This window comes from Chelonoidis abingdonii, chromosome 22, assembly GCF_003597395.2.
Source record: "Chelonoidis abingdonii isolate Lonesome George chromosome 22, CheloAbing_2.0, whole genome shotgun sequence".
Lineage (NCBI taxonomy): Eukaryota > Metazoa > Chordata > Testudines > Testudinidae > Chelonoidis > Chelonoidis abingdonii.
In genome coordinates, this window is record NC_133790.1 from 21,599,365 (window position 1) to 21,617,404 (window position 18,040).

The window sequence follows — 18,040 nt, forward strand, 5'->3', positions numbered from 1 at the left end:
TAATAAAGGGCTTGAGAGAATTAACACGGTACACTTTGGGTTTTAGTGGGATATGGGAAATGTCGAGGTAGTTAACAGTCCAGGCGCTTTCGGACGTGAATGACCCCTCCTGATGCTTCCATCTATGGCCTGTTTGCGCCTTCAAGACCATAACCTGCGTCTCTCTCTTGAAGACGGTCTCTGCGTTATGTTATCGTATTCAGGCCTTTTGCTTTCCTGAGTTATTCTTTTAGGTTTTCTTAGCAAGGGCTAAAAGATGTCGGAGGGTGTTCTTGTAGGTTTGCTGGACAAGTCCAGAATGTTAGTTCCTGGAGGGGTGTAAAACCTCCCATTGGTGCTTTACCAAAACTGTATGCCCTTACCTCATGGCCATACACAAGTTCAAAGGGTGGAGACCCTAACTGGGATGTGGTACAGCCCTGTAGCAAAGAGAACTGCATGCACACTAGGTCCTCGTTGGAGTATTATTTACGAATTTAACGCTGGCCTCTAGTCAAATTTCCACCTGGCCGGTTTGATGGTGGTACGGGTGGCAACCAAAGGTGATTACACCCCATGAGTTTCCTCACAGGTCTTTCATGAGTGGCTGCCAGGAAATTAGATTCTGAATCTGTAAAGATCATCGGGGCCAACCTTACCCTGGCGAAAATGCTCCGTTGGGCCTGGACACACCGCTTTACTTGGTGTTACTAGAGCCATCTTCATGGCCATCGGGTGCCAAGGTCCCGAAAGTCAGTACGTTACTGCTTTCCCCTGTGTGTCTTTCTTCGGAAAGACCCAGATATCCAACAGCTACTTGCTGATGACTCAATTTGGGGAGTGCTGGAGAGGGGCCTTGACCAGATTTGTTGAGGCTTCCCACTATTTGGCAACACCTCACAAGACGGACATACTGGGAATTCCTTGCCCATGCGCATCTCTCAGTAGAAAAGGACTTCCCAACCTTGTCTTGGTTCTATTCACCCCAGCATGGCCATGGGATGATCATGGGATAGCTTAAGAGCTTGACCCCCTGTACTTAGTTGGACCATCCACCGTTTGTGCGGCTGCCATTCTTCCTTGGTGTCCACCAGAAATAATTTCCTTGTATTAAAGTATTCCTGGTCCTATAACACCGGATCGGGTATAGAAGAGCTTAGAGGCGGGGTGTTTGCTTTCCGTGCCGCCACCCAGCTTTCTGAAGCTGTCATTTGCTTCCTGCTCAGTCTGGAAACTGTTCCCTTGAAGCTGGGGACACCAGTTCTTCCTCAGACTGGGGACTTGGGCTTGGTCCCTCTGGAAGTGATGTAGATGATGGGTTGTTTCTGTTAGGCTGGTGTACCGCTGTCACATGGTGCACCTGTTGGTATGTTCAGGCTCTGGCTGGCTCTTCGGTATGTGTTGTCTGTTGCTTCTGCCAGTTCAGGCTCGTTGGTCCCTTCTGGTGTTGGGTGAAGTGTGTGTTGCACTCTCTTTGTGTGTGTGGTTGCTGTTCAGTTCCGGGTCTGGGACTGGGGTGCTGTGGGCTGGTTCAGCCATTGACATGGGATCGGGGTCCCTACCTCAGTCTGGGTGTCTGTGGTAACACAGACAGGTTCTCTGTGGACGGCTCAGGAATAGGAATGGGTCTTGGAAGTTTGCCTGGCTTGGCTGCGTGATAACCATTCCCACTCTCTTGGGACTGCTTCACTTGGGTTGGCAAGTCTTCCCGCCAGTAGCATGGGGATGCGGATATTTTCCATAGACTGCAAAGTCCACATTCCTGACCAGCCTTTGTATGGACAGGCAGTTCAGCTGTAGCAAGTCCAAGCTTGTGACATGAAGGGGTAAAATGGTTACTTTGGCCTTGGGGTTGATGAGTTTGGGATTGACGAGGATTGGTGGATGATGACACTTGTGCCCCGTGTCTTTCCATGCGGTAACTTTTTTCCGCCCACTCTCAAATTTTCCCTTCGCTCCAAGGGATTGAGAAGTATCTGGGCTGGGGATCTTTGGTCTGCTGGGGGTGCACTGACTGCACGGGTGGGTTATTTGGGCAGTTGGCCTTTGGGCAGTTGGCTTTGATAATGTCCGTTTCATTAACACCTATAGCATCTTCCAGATAACGGTCACTGGGTTGAAGTAAGTTACTGAAGACTGGTTGAGGTGGAAGGATAGGGTGTCTGTGGCTTTCCTTGGTTTGTAGGTGGGGTTTTGGGTTGCCCTCGGTTGATAGGGGTTTTATTGTCGGGTTGCGCGCGGTTGTAGGGTTTATTGTCGGTGTGGCTCCTGGGGTTTTCACTCCTTTACAGTAGCTTTCTTGCTTTCTGCCACCTCCATCCATTTGCTCCAATCTCCCCGCCTCGGTGAGAGTTTTGTGGTTTTCCATCTAGGATTGTACCGTGTTATTTCCTCAGAACGCCATCCAGAACTGCTCCATGTATATGAGGTGGCGCAGTTCTTCAAGGTTCGAACCTAGGTTCCTGATATCCAGGCGTCACAATGCTTCAACGTAGTAGGCGTGGTCGGGAAATGACCTCCTTGGTTTCCACTTTTGGTTTTCTGAACCGCCGACGGGCGTGATCCGGGGTTATCCATTCTGGCTCTGGCCTGAACTTGAAACAGTTTATAATCGTCATTGGCCCCTGGCATTTTAGCCGCCACATCTGCCAAGGGTCCACTGATGTGTGACCTCAGCTCTAGCATGTACTGGTCTTCAGGGATGTTTGACCACATACGATCCTTTCGAAATTTTTCTAAGAAGTTTTCCGGGTATCACTGCCTTGTAGTTGGGAGATTTCCTGTGCGGTGGAACACTGGCGCGTAGGGTTTAGATGGCTGAGATTTGTCTAGCCTGTGCCATCTCAGGTTCATGCTTTCTCTGTTTGTCCCTCTCTTCTTTTTCGTGTTGTTTCCATTTTTCGTCGGTAGGGCTGCTCTTTTTCTTGTTGTTTTCTTTGGTAGCACCTCATCTTCTTTTTTGTTTTTATTTGGCGGCCAGCTCTCGTTTTGAAGTTGTTCTTGTGATCTGCCTTTTTGGCTTTTGTTCTCTTCTGTGAGTTGCATCGGCGTTCTTGCTGGCCTTTAATTAGTTCAGCTGTTCTCCTATGTTTATTTTCGTTGTCATGGCTGTTGCCGGGTCTTTTCCTTTTTTCTGCTCTTCTTTGGAACTCATGGTACCTGTTTTGTTGTGTTGTGGTGCCCTCTGGTGCCAGAAATTGCCAGCTTTCTGTTCCTTCGTCTGCCCTAGCACTGGTTTGACTTGCTCTGCTCGTTTGATAGGCAATTGAACCAAACACAAAGCTACTGTATTTACCTGTGTGCGTTTGCTGGCTGGGATACTTAAGTCCAGTTGTTTAACAAAAGACCTATACGGTTTCTAAACTGTGTGCTAAATGCACTGCTAAAAGCAGGCAGAAAAAAATTCTCTCTGGCTACTTTTAAACCAACCCTTTCTCACTGCTAATTCCCTGAGCAGGGAAAAAAAAATTATATTCTGGCTGGTTCGTTTATATCCACCACTTACTCACCATGTGGTAACGTCTGTCCCAAATCTGAACCTTAGCACAATCTGAGGTTTACAATGAACTCCCCAGCTCAATACCAGTTGGATCTTATCTCGCTGCACAGCCGAGTTTTCCAGGGTTTCGGCCCCTCGGGTTCCCCAACCTTTCCTTGGGGACCCTCCAAGACCCGAGCCCCTGGGTCTCCTCTATCTCTCCCCCAGCTTCTCCTCCTTTCCTGGGTTAGCCGGTGCGTGCTGCCTATTCCTTGAATACAACCAGGAGGCAATCTAGCTTCCCCGAGGCTATGCATTCAAACCTAGTCAGCTCACACAAGAGATTCACCCCTCCCTTTGTCCCGTAGCCTTTCCCGCCCTGGGACATAGGAAGTAAGACACAGAGCTTGGGCTTTTCCCTCCCCCACTAGCCTGTCACAGATGTAACAGAACTCCGGGCACAGAATTTCTCTCCCCTTTCCTCACTAGGAAAAAGAACTCCACAAGTTTTAAAAAAGAAAACTTTATATAAAAAAAGAAAGAACTTACATATACTACACTCTGCATTAAGAAACTTAATACAGGGATATGGCTTATAAGAAAGGAATACAGTCTGGTTTTAAAGATAGCCAATTAACCAGTCCAGCAAATCACACCATGTAATACAACTCAAAGCACATCACAGCCGATCTTTGGTTCCTTGTACTCACACTTTATAGTAGCACATTTGAAAGAAGATGGAGTTAGAAGAAAGCTTGTTTACTCACAGCCGAGGAAACAAAAGACCCCGAGTTTCCAGTTCCCTCCCAGATCTTTAAAAAAAATCCAGGTCTCTGATTGGTCCTCTGGTCAGGTGTTTGGTTCCCCCTTTGTTCACCCTTTACAGGTAAAAGAAAATTAACCCTTACCTATCTACTTATGACACACACCCATTTAAAAATCATGGTTGACCCTTTGGACTTGGATGACCCTGACCATGGTTGACCCAAGTCATTGAACTTGGCTGACCCTGTCTACATCGGCAGGAAAAACAACTTCAGCACCAGTTTGTGGGAAGCAGAGGGAACTGCATTGGACAACTATTGTCAAACATGGCTGAGAATTCCAGTATAGACACAGTTTAAGTGGCCTAAAATACATAGTGGCAAGGGTGAAGTGAGGCTAAGACACTAAGGAAAGTGGGTAAATACAAGAACTTGAAATAACTTTTAAAATGTAAAGGCCAGTTTATTACAGAGACTCACCCAACTGTCCCAGTGTTGCGTTGCTGACAGGCACTCCTGACCAGTGCATGGAAGTGGTCTTTGAACTGGAGACAGGCCTCTGGGGTGTACCACTGCAGATAATACAGAGCAATCACTTGGATGTATTGTGAGATGATCTCTAACATGTAAGGAGTCCAGCCAGCCAGGAACAAATTAACAAGGTGATGAATTTGAAGCCCTCATCAAGGACAGGCAGCAGAGAAAGATTCCCTGGATTAACAAGCAGTGAGGCTATACAGTATGTGGATTTGTCTACACATGAAAATTAATCTGGAATAAAACAGGGTGTGAATTTAAAGTGGATTAACTATTCCAGATTAAAAGCATCCACACAGAGTTAATCAGGAATAACTTCCCAAGTAGACCACCCGCTTCCCCTTCAGACAACAAAAGTATCTTCTCCATCACTTATTTTATCACTTTTTTCAGTATAAGCCTCCTTTATCATGTAAATCCCTAGATAAACTCCACAGTACACAAGATATCTCTGTGTTTTTCAACTGGCGTTAAAGATTCAGGAACATTAATTTCCCCCATAAAATGAAAAAAATTCACAGTTGTGGTTATGCTATCCATCAGGTCATTCTTACTACACCGTCTTTTATACCTCATCTTGTGCAGGGAGCTCTCTCTGTTATGACTGATTTCTAATAAACCAGGCTTGATTTCCCTTCCCACTCCCACAACCCTCGCAATAAGTCCCTGCCATTTCTTAAATTCAGTCATAGTATCACAAATTTAAGTGTCCCTAGCCTGTTTGCCAGAAGCTGAGAATGGGCGAGGGGGGATGGATCACTTGATTATTACCTGTTCTGTTCCTTCCCCCTGAAGCACCTGGCATTGGCCAGTGTCGGAACACAGGATACTGGGCTAGATGAACCACTGGTCTTACCCAGTATGGCTTGTCTTTTATTCTTATGGTTATTGTACACTGCTCTGACTGTTGCATGATTTAGGCAAAAAGAACATGAGTACTTGTGGCACCTTAGAGACTAGCAAATTTATTTGAGAATAAGCTTTCGTGGGCTACAGCCCACTTCATCAGATGAATTGAATGGAACATATAGTAAGAAATATATATACATACAGAGAACATGAAAAGGTGGAAGTAGCCATACCAACTGTAAGAGGCTAATTAATTAAGATGAGGTATTATCAGCAGGCGAAAAAAAAATTTTTGTAGTGATAATCAAGATGGCCTATTTTAGACTTGATCCTACGTCTCTGGTCACTCAGTAACATACTTAAAGGTGGCAATTTTGCAATAGAAAAGCTTCAAAAACAGCCTCCAATAAGAAACTGCTGAGCTTGAATTAATATGCAAACTAGATATCATTAACTTGGGTTTGAATAGACACTGGGAGTGGCTGGGTCATTACACATATTGAATCTATTTCCCCATGTTAAGTATCCTCCCACATACTTGTCATCTGTCTAAAATGGACCATCTTGATTATCACTACAAAAGATTTTTTCGCCTGCTGATAATACCTCATCTTAATTAATTAGCCTCTTACAGTTGGTATGGCTACTTCCACCTTTTCATGGTGTGTGTGTGTGTGTTTCTTACTATATGTTCCATTCTATGCATCTGATGAAGTGGGCTGTAGCCCACAAAAGCTTATGCTCTAATAAATTTGTTAGTCTTTACAGTGCCACAAGTACTCCTGTTCTTTTTGCGGATACCGACCAACATGGCTGCTACCCTGAAACCCATGATTTAGGCAGTGGTTGTTACCTTTGTATCCTGTAAGATTTTACAGGTGTGCAGGGTGAGGCTAATAACACCTCTTTCTCTAGAGGGAATTATGCGAGTGCAAATATTTCAAATGGAATATTTTGAAAAAGTGTATTTCCCTCCACGCCTGGATAATTTATAAAACAACTGAGCTGACATTGATCAAATTAAAAACAAAATCTTTGAGCTGAGATCAAGCATGAACTATTTCAGGCACAGGCCAAAAGGATTGTGTTTAAAGAACTCGTGAGCAACTGAATAAAAGAACATCAGAAAGGAAACTCCCTCAAATACTATAACCCCCCTTAATCTATTTTCCTTTTTTGCCTATTAAATATCAGCCACATTTTTCATCTTTCTCAAACTACTGTAACAACTCCCTAATTGTGGCAATTACTTGTGTCAATTCAAAGAACAGGCAGGAATTACAGATGAGGATTTTGTGTCAAGATGTTTGTCTGTTTTTGGTTGAAGGAAGGGATCAAGGCTGGTAATTGAGATACCAGCCTTGGAAGGGAAAGGGGAAATGATGTTGGCCCCTCTGAAATGCTGAGAAATTATTAAAATTTCTGCATTTTAAAAAGGCAAAAAATAATTGTATGTGAGTGGGAGGAAAAAACTCCTGGGTGGGTGGGGAAGGCACCATTTAGCCTGCCAGGTGCCAAGCTGTGTGGGCACAGGGAGGAGGAGCTGCTTACCTTGGGAAAGTGGGATATTATTCTGTCCCTACTCACTGGAGGAATCAAATGCATTAGGCTGGACTTCATCCTCCAAATCCAGTCTGTCTCAGTTAGACATGAAACCTGTAAAGGAGACACACAAAGATCATGAATCATCTCAGCAGACCCCAAATATGAATGAAAAAAGGAAACGACCATTCTTTATGAATACTGCATCTTTGTTTTCCTGGTACAAAACCAGGCAGTTGGCAGCCCACTGCTTGTAGGTCTTTGATTTCACTTGGTAATAAATGCCTCATTTCTTAGCTAAAAGGAACTCTTTCATTATGTTGCTGTAACAGCAATGAGTGGCTTTCTGAGGTTACAATGCAGCCAAGTCTCATTGCAGTAAAATGGAAGAGACTCCATCACGCAGGGGTTAATTTTACAGACAAGTGTTTATAGTTTCTCCATCTGATAAATAATTTTGTAACATGTCTCAACACAACATTTAAAAATCTCTCTCATCATTATTTGAAATTTCTCTCATGCCTTTTCCCAATGCATGTTGCATTATAAATCCTCCATGACATCTCATTTCATCCAATTGGTTGGAGGCGGAAGGATGATGAAGTTGCCACTTGTCCTGATACTGAATAAAACTGTCTTACAAAAGCAACTCAGACAGAATTAAGTCAATACACAACGTGACTTGGAAGAAGGGTAATGTTCATATGAATCATGCATATATTAAGAAATCCCAGTCATCCCAGCTACCTACACAATGCAGCTTTGAGGGATGCAGGGAAAAGTCCTTTATTAGCATAATTATCTGCTACCAGCACTTACAATAAAGACGTTTCCAATAAGAAAACTGATCATGTGGCGAAGTAGGACTCACCACGTAGCAGCTGATGCAGCAGGTTCTCAGCTACTCGGCAGCTCCGCATGCTACTGTGTGACCATAGCAACTGTTTGAAACATTCCACCCCCCCCAACCACATCTGAAGGCGGAGCTGGAATATAGAGTATCTAACTACATAAGAATACTGCAGATCTCTCTAACACAGAGCAGTTTAAAAGGGATCAACTGGTTACTTATGGATGTGGGTAGTCAGATGCTGTTGGTTAGTAAGCACAATGGGCCTCTGACTCTGCATTCAGGAAATAGTGCCACTGAATTCAGTGGGTGGTGGGCCTGAGTAAGGACTTGCAGGATCAGCCCCTTAGATAAGGGCCTGAAGGACTGGGAAACTAGCAATAAAGTAATATTAAGGATATTAATGATGGAACCCCTGAGAGAATGTGATGAAACCCAGGAGGAATTTTCAGAATTTCAGTTAAATGGACTTCAGCTCAACTTCAGAATCAGGATGCACAGTTCACCAGCACACTGTTTTAAAGAGCCTTTTATATACAAAGAATTGTTTGTTCTATCAAGCCTTTAAGTGATCTTTCCTCCTAACATCCTGGGAATAAAAGAAAGGCCTTGAGGAATCAAATGCAGATCTGGGTGGTAGGAGCACTCCCCTACCTATTAATTAGTACACAATGCATACCGTCCTTCCCTCTATTTCAGGTTTATGGATTAATTGTAATCTTGTACAACAAAGGATTTCGCCATCTGTTTCAATGAGATTTAAAATTTGTGAATAAAAGAAACCTCTCACACTCTATTTGTCAATCCTGGAGTCCAGCCTGATAGTCCTGGAGCAAAGTCTTGAGGGGCAATCCCACTTGGATCAGTACCTTACAAAACAATACATGAATGTACAATAAAAAATTAAGAAGATACAATGATTTTTTCAGACTATACACAATGAATATTACACAGCTGAAATTCCTAATCTGCTACCTACAACCAGTGCTTTGTTCTTGAATAACTAAAAATATTTAAAAGTAACTGCACACAATAATGTGAACATAAGCATATTGCAAAAACAAACAAGAGCCCAGGGTTTGCTATCAATAGATCATCTACAGAAGCTGGAATGTTATCAATTCTACAGACCCTGGACTAAATCCAGCTTGTTTTACTCATGTGAATAGTCCTAGGAAAGTAAATTAGCCTACCTAGGTGTGCACAAGGTGAGATCAATTTAGCAAGGGCCATGGGGGATTCTCCATCACTGGCAATTTTTAAATCAAGACTGGTTGTTTTTCCAAAAGATCTATTCTAGGAATTATTTTGGGGAAGTTTTATGGCCTGTGTTATACAGGAGGGTCAGACTACCTGACCACAATGGTCCCTTCCAGCCTTGGAAGTGGGACCTTTACATATAAGATGCCTTTGTGGCTAATGGGGATAGATTTTAGCTAGTTTTCACATTTTAAATTAATAATTTAAAATCAAAACAAAAACTTTAATGCCTGGGTGACAGTCTCACCATGTGGGCTGCTTCCTTAACCTCCCTCTATTCTGTTCTAGAACATCTTAATCATGTAAACAATTGCCCGGTGTACACAGGCTGAATCATGGCTTGTCTCCTAGAGCCCTTTCACAAAAGGAACTATAAAAATCAATACTAGTCTCAATGAATCCAAAGTGCAATAGAGACCAAGATAACCAATTTAAATAACCTGGTTGTCTTTGTTAGTCCCCAGTACATTTACTTTTCTCATGCTTCGGTCCCATTCTCCCAGCAAGTAAATCAATAAACTGTACCGTACTATGAGGGAGCATGGATAATGATTAAGAAATACAAAACTGTCAAAAACCACTGAGGAAAATAAGAAAATTTTAAAGCCGGCTATGACCAGAGGTCTGTATTAAGGCCCAGATCATTCCCTCTGCCTACAGAGTTGGAGGGGACCTGGTCATAGAGAAAGAAAAGGGACATGCTGCCTTCATGACATCATCCCCCATTTCCATCAATGCTATAGAAACATCTTTATCAGTATTCTATGTAAAATAGACTCTATGAATGGAGGGAATTTGGGGCCCGCAGGCCAGCTATTCTCCATCTTTCTCTCCAACATCCCTTGAGAAAATTAGAATAAATTAAGGCTGTCCCTGTTATTCCTGAAGCAGTGTTCAAAGCGAATAGCCTCTGGAGAAGCCCAAGTCAGCATGGCTCCTGCCAAAGGACCAAGGAGGTGGGAGAGAAGGCAGAGTGGAGGCACAGGTCCTTTGTAGGGATGGCCAGGTTTCCTGTGGATATTGGGAGGTCTGCAGGTTATTTAGGACACCCTCTTCCCATTCTGCAAAGGGAAAAGCCCACATCCCAGTGGAAGTGGGAGGAAACTCCACAAGTGCACACTCAATGAGCTCCTAACCAACAACATGGTCCTAGCTGGTTTACTGGACAATTTGCTCCAAATTCTGAGATTAAGAAAATAAGTATGTTTTCTTGAAGACCATTTTAACAGTAACAAAGTTTGCCACTGTGGATTTCACTGACAGACAAGCAAGCATCTATTTCTTTGTCTGATGTTAATCCTACTGATCTGACGGACTCATACTGTTGTCTTTGTAAAATCCTGTCTAAGAACTCTGATTATTATAGCTGTTGCACAAACAATGAAAATTAGCTCACGGGTATGAATATTTAACTGCTTTGTGATGTGTGGGGAAGTAACCTTTTTTGTAGCACAAGCTGCACAAACAGGTGATTTTCCCTGATGCCAGAATATGTCACGGTTGCCTGAGTGAGAACCCAGAGCACCCTTAGAGTGAGGTAATCACCATTGCAGTGACATATACTTCCTGTCTACCAAGGTATCAAATTTTAAACTTCCCCATAATGCTATGCCATAAACATTAATGGGCTGGTACTGAAAAACAGAGGCAAGTCTTGAGGTCACTTACGTGTATGTGTAAGAGTCTACCAAGTGGAAACAATGTACAGAGGAAATAATCCTCATATAATCCAGATGTCATATCTATGGTCGGTCTCTGGAAAGTAATGTGGAGGAAGAAATGTGCGCATGGCCCAGAAATGAGGGTATGACTAGTAGATCTATGCATAAAGTAAAGCCATACAGCCAAAACCCTGCATAGGTGGAGAATAGCAGCCAAAGCAGTGTATGTCTAATGGAAAGCATAATTTTATATTTACTTTCTATCATTTAAAAATGTTTTTGTTTTATATCAACCTTATTACACAGAAATTAACTAGCATTGCCACATAATTGTGCCCTTTTCAGTCTCTAATTTATAGGGTCCAACTCTCAGCTATTTTAAAACAGTAGTTGGATCTTTTTCAAGCATTTGGCTCCACCAAAGATTTTTTCTGAGCTATGTGTTTTATTTCTGTGACATACAATAAAATGTGTCAGGAGGGATGTTGACAAACCAGTTCCTCAAAATAATGGTTACTACATATCGTAGGTTTGCCCAGCATCAAATGGCGTGGTTTTCATAAGGCCCTGAGGCCACTAATACAGCCATTTCACACCTTCAGGGATTCAAAGTCCCCTGGAACCATAAGTTTGATGTGAAAGACTAAGATTTTTTCCCCCCTTTTTAAAATATGCCTGAAAATTTCCTCCTCCCTTAAAAGGCTGCATGCTGAGAAACCATTTCACTAATTGTTTTAGGTGCAAAAGCTTTAACATAATTAAATAAATTAAATTAAATATATACTTTTCAACTAAAAGCCAAGAGACCTTATTCTGCTCCAATTGAAGACAATAGCAAAGCTATCATTAATTTAAATGGGAGAAGAAGGAGCAGGTCATAAATCTTACTTACTATTCATAAGAGGTGTCCCATTGATTTCAGTGGAACTACCTGTATGAGGAAGGCAAACACAGGACTGTGCCATCTCTGTGAAGCATGGGGATTTAATATGATGTAAGCACTGTTTGTTAAATCAAATAATCTTACACAAGTTCTTCAGTTATGCATGTTTGATCTGAGACTATCCACTTTTACTTCTTCACATACAGAGGGATTAAAATGTCTTCAACCATCAGCTGAGCCTTCTTTTGTATTGTTCTTTTTATTAGGAAATTACAGTATATTGGGCTTGTTTGTGCCTTTGTGATACCAATTTTAATGCAGATCTGTCCTTTCACCCTGTAAGAGTAGGACTCTAAATCAAATAACATGAACCAGGCTATAAACAGGCTATAACCAATAACATTTAACAATTAGATTCTTGTTCTCATGTTCAAAGCACTTCACAAAAAATACCCATCTAATGTAATATTTACAACAGTTCTGTGAGGTAGGCAAATATTAATCCATTTTAAAAATGGAGAAACTGAGACAGCAGCTAAATAACTTGTCAAAGCTAGAGAAAGAATTAGAGGCAGAGATAAGATTAGGATTCAGGAGTGCCTGTTGCCCAGTCCCATTATCAAATTACAAACAATGCCTTTCTCTTGGTCAAAATTAGTATACTTTTAAATATTTTGTTTTCTACAGAAATAATATAGTCTGCAAATGGGTCCATTAAAAAGTGTTGCCTTATTATAAATCAAGGTTTTTAAATATAGTTTGGTCTTTAGCATTCTGGCATATTTTCCCCAAAATAATAACAATATTCTGCATTTATATATCACCTTTCATTTGAGGACCTCCAAGCACGTTATAAAGTTGATTATTATTATGCTAATTTTGCAGACCGGGAAATTGAATCAAGGAGAAGTTAACTGGGCTGCCCAAAGTCATGCAGCAAGAGAGTGAGTGGCAGCCAGAAATATAACCAACAGTTTGTACATTTCTTTAAGCGTGCAGGAGACTCTTGGATAATAGTGGTGCTGCATATATGGTCAGAAAACAGGGATCTGCATATCACACAGCTATTGAGAAATAATCTTACAGTAATTATGGAAACCCAAACTCCTCAGCTAGAGTATCAGAGGGGTAGCCATGTTAGTCTGGATCTGTAAAAAGCGACAGAGTCCTGTGGCACCTTACAGATTAACAGAAGTCTTGGAGCATAAACTTTCGTGGGTGAATACCCACATGTGTCTGACGAAGTGGTATTCACCCACAAAAGCTTATGCTCCAATACGTCTGTTAGTTTATAAGGTGCCACAGGACTCTTTGTCGCTTTCCTCAGCTAGAGTGCAGAAAGAGCCATAAAAGAGACATAAGCATACAGTTATAGGTCACTCACTGTGCAATATCCCTGCATTCTGACTGTCTGAAATCATTCAAGTTCAGTATTATTACCTACAAATAATAGGTACAGGTAAATGATGTGTTATGCACCTCTTTTTTATTATCAGCCCAAAAATTATTATTTTGTATTGTCTCCCCAAACCTCCTCTTTCTCTTCTCCCATCCTTGGGTCTGATTCTTGAATCTTTATACAGGCAATGTTCCCATTTCACTCAGAGTGAACCCTGGTGCTGGCTTTTCTCCACCAATTTTTTAATTGTATTGTCATATACATTGAGATACTGTGTACATCTGCCCCGATTATATATAATTATAGATAACAGGCCAAATTCTGGCCTCAGTTGCACCCCATGCAGCCCCAGTGATGACAGTGCATTCCAGGGAGTATAGCTGTGGGCAGGATTTGGCCCAATGACCCTGGGCAGGGTGTGTAAAGGGAGTGCCCAGCAGGCCAACAATCCTAGTCGAGGGCCTCCCCATGGCTCTCATTTGAAGAAGGCAGATTTCAAACACTGATAAGGGAGGATTTAAATGAGCCACGCAAACACATACAGGTCCCCCCACCCCCGGGAGATAGTTAACAATGCCCCCCAACCCCAAAGGGGCAGGTTGTGGGGCGTCTCCCCTTTCCCCAGAGGGAGATTTATAAACACTCTCCTCACCGGGGCTCACACCCTCCCCGCATCGGGGACTGTCAGCAGGGCCCCCATTATCCGGCCTAAGAAGGAGGGGCTCACCCCTCCTAAGAAGAGTCTCTCTCTTCCCGTCCCTACTGGAGGGACATCGTCTCCCCAGCTCGATGGCTCGGTCACTTCTCTCCTCAATGCCCTTCCCAACGCTAATAACGGCCCCAGCTTCCCATTCACCAACTACGTCACTGGCGCTGGCCCTGCTTAGCAACAAGCGGAGAATGCCTTAACTACGCTGTTTGCGCAGGCCGGTAGCCAGCAGTGGCAGGCCCCGCAGTTACCTATTCACAAAACCAGGCGCACACATACGAGCGTCTCCGCTGCTTAGCAACCAGCGCCGCGCCGGACCCTAGCGATTGTGAGCGAGGCGCAGGGGGCCGAGGAGCGGCGCCCGGCGGGGGGTGCCCACTTGGCTCCGTTCGGGTTGGGATTTTTTTAAACAGGACAAACCCTTACGAGCTGTTGTTTTTAAACTTCAGACCGAACAAACGGCTTCGGGGGGGGTTTCCCCTGAAAACGACCCCGCCCCTGTAATTCGGTCAGAGGAGCCGTTTTTAACGTTTCTAGGGGGCGGGAAGAAGCCCTCTTCCCCCAGCTACCCCACTGTAAACCTGTCCCAGTGGGGGTCTGGCTTCCGGTTTTGGCTTCACAACAGTCAGAACCAAACCATCCAGCCGAGACAGCGCAGCAGAATTGGACGGAGCCAGAAATAAAGGGGGGCCCGCGTCCCCCCCTCCTCTGTCCTACCCTCGTCACGGTTTGACTCCTTCCCAGAGTAGCTCTGCTGGGGGCTCAGTGCCTCTTGAAAGCAGGACTTCCTGCTTCCCGGGGTACTTTAGCCACCCTCTCTGGGAGAGTGATTTTTGGGGGTGCCTTTAGCGAACAGAGGAACTCCATCCCATAATACCTAGAGATGGCACATGTTCGTATCTCAGCCAAACTGCCCCCCGACATTGACCCCACTAAAGCCCCCATTGCTTTTGGGGAGAGGGCCCTACCTAAACTGAATGAGGAGTTACAGTCCCCTGAGCTGCTGACCCGGCAGAGGGCATTGATGGCCCTGTGTGACCTGGTGCATGACCCAGAGAATGTCTACCAAGCAATAAAACTAGGTAAGTTATCTCTGATGCCACAGATTTCCAGAATACCTGGCTCTGGGATAGGGGGAAAGCAGTTTTGTTTGTTTCTTTAGGAAGTACAAAAGCCGTGTAAAGGTTTTCATTTTATTCCTGTTTGTTTTTTACCTCAGAAATACAAGGAGCCTCACATTCCCTGGTTTAGCAAATGTTTTTAAAAAGTTGTAAATAGTCCAAGAGAAAAAGACTTTCCCTATCCATTAATTAGATTTTATGTGCATGGGATCACCGCTTAACTTTCTTCCTACACTGCGTCTGAGGGTGGAACTGTTGTTCTCAGAGACCCTGAGCATCCAGGCTGTTCTGTGCAGTTGGACACTGACGCCTATGTGTAAATCTACTGACTTCATGGGGGCTTTGCACAGGCATAAGAGTCCACTCATGGAACACCACCCCCATGGATCAGCTAGTGCTGACATTTACATCCATGTGGAGTCCTGTTGACCTCATTGGCATTCTGAACAGGTGTAATGGTCCAAACAATCAGTTCACATTGCAAGATCAGGGTCTATACTCTGATGAGCATTTAAATAATATGGAATAAAATATTTGTCAGGCTTACAAAACTATGAATATTATAACAGAGTCATCTACATTGTATCTTAGCACCTCTGTTTTCCCAAGATTTGGATCAATATTTTCCCCTGGCATGGGCAGGTTAAATGATCTCCTACTGCAAATGGTCATTAAAAAACCCCAAACAAACCCCAACTCAGCTCTAGCACAGCTCCACTGAATTCTGTCTCGTATGCATTGGGGGGGAGGGGAGGGCACTATCGGTAGTTTAACTTAAACTAAAGAAGGAATTTGCCTCAGCTCTGCCACCATTCTAATTTCCATTGCTATCCTTGAAGTCCTTCCTCTGCTGCTATTTCCTCGAGCCAGGAATACTGGTCATCCCATTTGGAACCTGTCAAGTTATTTTTTAATCTGAACTACAGTTGCAAAGGTATCATATAAGATTCATACTCTGTCCTTGCTACCAGGTGTACTCCCTGTCTCCACCCCCAGCCAATAATGACCTAGTAAATGTATGGCCATGTAAGGAAATCAAGTTCATTTCTTCTTCACATAACCTCTGCTTGGGGCTACCTTTGAAAAAAGTCCAAACATTTTAGGCTCCAATCCTGCAGACATACATGTTCTTAGTTTTAGTCACAGAAGTAGCTCCTTTGACTTTAGTGCAGCGTTTCTCAAACTGGGGGTCCCAAGAGGGCGACTGCTGGTTGGGCACCAGCTCTGAAGGCTGCACCACCACTAGCAGCAGTGCAGAAGTAATGGTGGCATCATGGGCGGTGCGTGAACTTCCAGCTAAGGGAGGCTAGCCCCTAGTCCCTTCTACACCCCCTGTGGCTATCAGCTCCAGAGCACTGGGCGACACTGCTCCACCCCCAGGCAGCCGGGAGGATGGATGACATGACCCCAGCCCTGGGGCTGCTACACGGGGAGCTGTGGAGCGTGGGTCTGGCTGTTTGGAGAGGCCCAGCCTATGATACTTGCTGCCCACCAGTGGAATGGTATTGGGGAAGGGCGGGGGGGAGGTTGGTAATCAGAGCCTGAAATATTTTCAAAGGAGATCCAGCGAAAAAAATTTGAGAACTTGAGCCCCTGCCTTAGTGGGGCTATATACAAGCATAGAGTTAAGCAAATGCATAAGTATTTGCCGGATTAGGACCTTATCTTGTACAGAACACAGCAGCCTAATTGCTTATGGCTTGATCCAGTGCACACGGAAGTCTTTACATTGTCTTCACTGTGTTTTGAATCATGCCCTTAGTGATGCTAGCTGTGTTAAGTATATTACAGCTATCACTCATACACTACAGTTGTGAAATTTCAACACTGGGAGATTCATGGTATTTTTGGTGGTAAGTCTTCAACTCTGGAAGTCACTCTCTTTCTTAATGTATCAGTGCCAGAGTTTGACCCAATCATTGCTATTTTAATAAGTTAAGTTTAAAAAATTAATCTATTCTGTCTCTTAGGATTCCTGGATAACCTGAAATATTTGCTTCTAGACCAAGATAGCACTGTTCGAGAAAAAACAACTGAAGTCCTTTATATAATGGCTACTCACAATGTTGGCAGGCAAGTATATTCACCAGAGTTTACTGGATGGTACTGGGAAGTGGAGATGGTAGCTAAAGTTTCAGTGAAGAATATTCAGCAGCAATTTCCAAATTTCATCAAGATTGCTGGAGTGTGTTAAGCTTTAGAACAGAACGTCAGTGAGATTATTACACACTGGTAGGATTTATGAGCTTTGTTTTGCCTAATTAAATCTCTCATAAACCCAGCTTTCTTTTCTGTTTGTAGGGATGGCTTTTTAGAAAATGGAATCATTCCTGCCCTGTCCCAGCTCTTGAATGATCCAGTGGATATCTGTCGGAGAAACATGCACCGAGCGTTCGAAATAATGGCAGAGTTACCGGCGGGTAGGATTTTTTTTTTTTTAATTCGAAGTATTTATTTCAGAAAGATACATAAGGTGCTCTGGCATCTTAATCTTTCCAGGGCAATTTAAGTATGCATTTCAAATTACTAAATTACTTAAAGAGGCCAAAGCAGATAGCTGAATGTACCTTATTCCAAAAAAAATTTATAGCTTAAATGTTTTCAGTTTCCTTAAAATTCCATTCATGAGAAATAACTTTACTTATTTTCGCTGATCTTATTTTCTTTAGCTAGTGTTCTTATTTTTGTAGTTTTATCATGGAGTTACATCTGAAGACTTTAAAAGAATCTCTTGCTGCTTTTGTGTGAGGGACAATTATACTGCTTGGTGATGTTCTCACTTTTTAAATTGTTTGCAGATTAATAGCAGTGTGAATTCTTTATCTTAAAAGATAGGCTCACTCAGTTCACATATGTTGAAACAAGGTTCTGTTGTAATGTGTCAGAAGAGCAATGTATGTTTCTTTCTTTTGGGGCTGATCTTGGAAACCCTTAGTCACAAGACATTCTATTGATGTAAGTGAGATTGCTTGCATGTGTAAGGCTACTCTCTTAAATAAGAATTTGCA

At 43.2% G+C, this 18,040-nt stretch overlaps 2 protein-coding genes across 4 annotated transcripts in view; one reads left to right on the top strand and one right to left on the bottom strand.

The window, feature by feature from the left end:
- Positions 1–14,009, bottom strand: part of RAB36 (RAB36, member RAS oncogene family) — a 31,225-nt gene extending 17,216 nt beyond the window's left edge. For 2 of the 3 annotated variants that reach the window (XM_075059830.1, XM_075059828.1), the window contains exons 1-4: positions 13,930–14,009; positions 8,021–8,868; positions 7,159–7,263; positions 4,702–4,793 (exon numbers count right to left, since the gene is read on the bottom strand). In XM_075059830.1, the coding sequence (XP_074915931.1) occupies positions 4,702–4,793; positions 7,159–7,227 (161 nt within the window). In that variant the 5' untranslated portion in view covers positions 7,228–7,263; positions 8,021–8,868; positions 13,930–14,009. The remainder of the gene's footprint in view (positions 1–4,701; positions 4,794–7,158; positions 7,264–8,020; positions 8,869–13,929) is intronic. The other variant, XM_032801260.2, reaches the window with a different exon arrangement.
- A 287-nt stretch (positions 14,010–14,296) lies between these two features.
- Positions 14,297–18,040, top strand: part of RSPH14 (radial spoke head 14 homolog) — a 193,736-nt gene continuing 189,992 nt past the window's right edge. Inside the window, exons 1-3 of the mRNA XM_032801306.2 lie at positions 14,297–14,993; positions 17,003–17,105; positions 17,334–17,452. Coding sequence (XP_032657197.1) covers positions 14,795–14,993; positions 17,003–17,105; positions 17,334–17,452 — 421 coding nt within the window. The 5' untranslated portion in view covers positions 14,297–14,794. The remainder of the gene's footprint in view (positions 14,994–17,002; positions 17,106–17,333; positions 17,453–18,040) is intronic.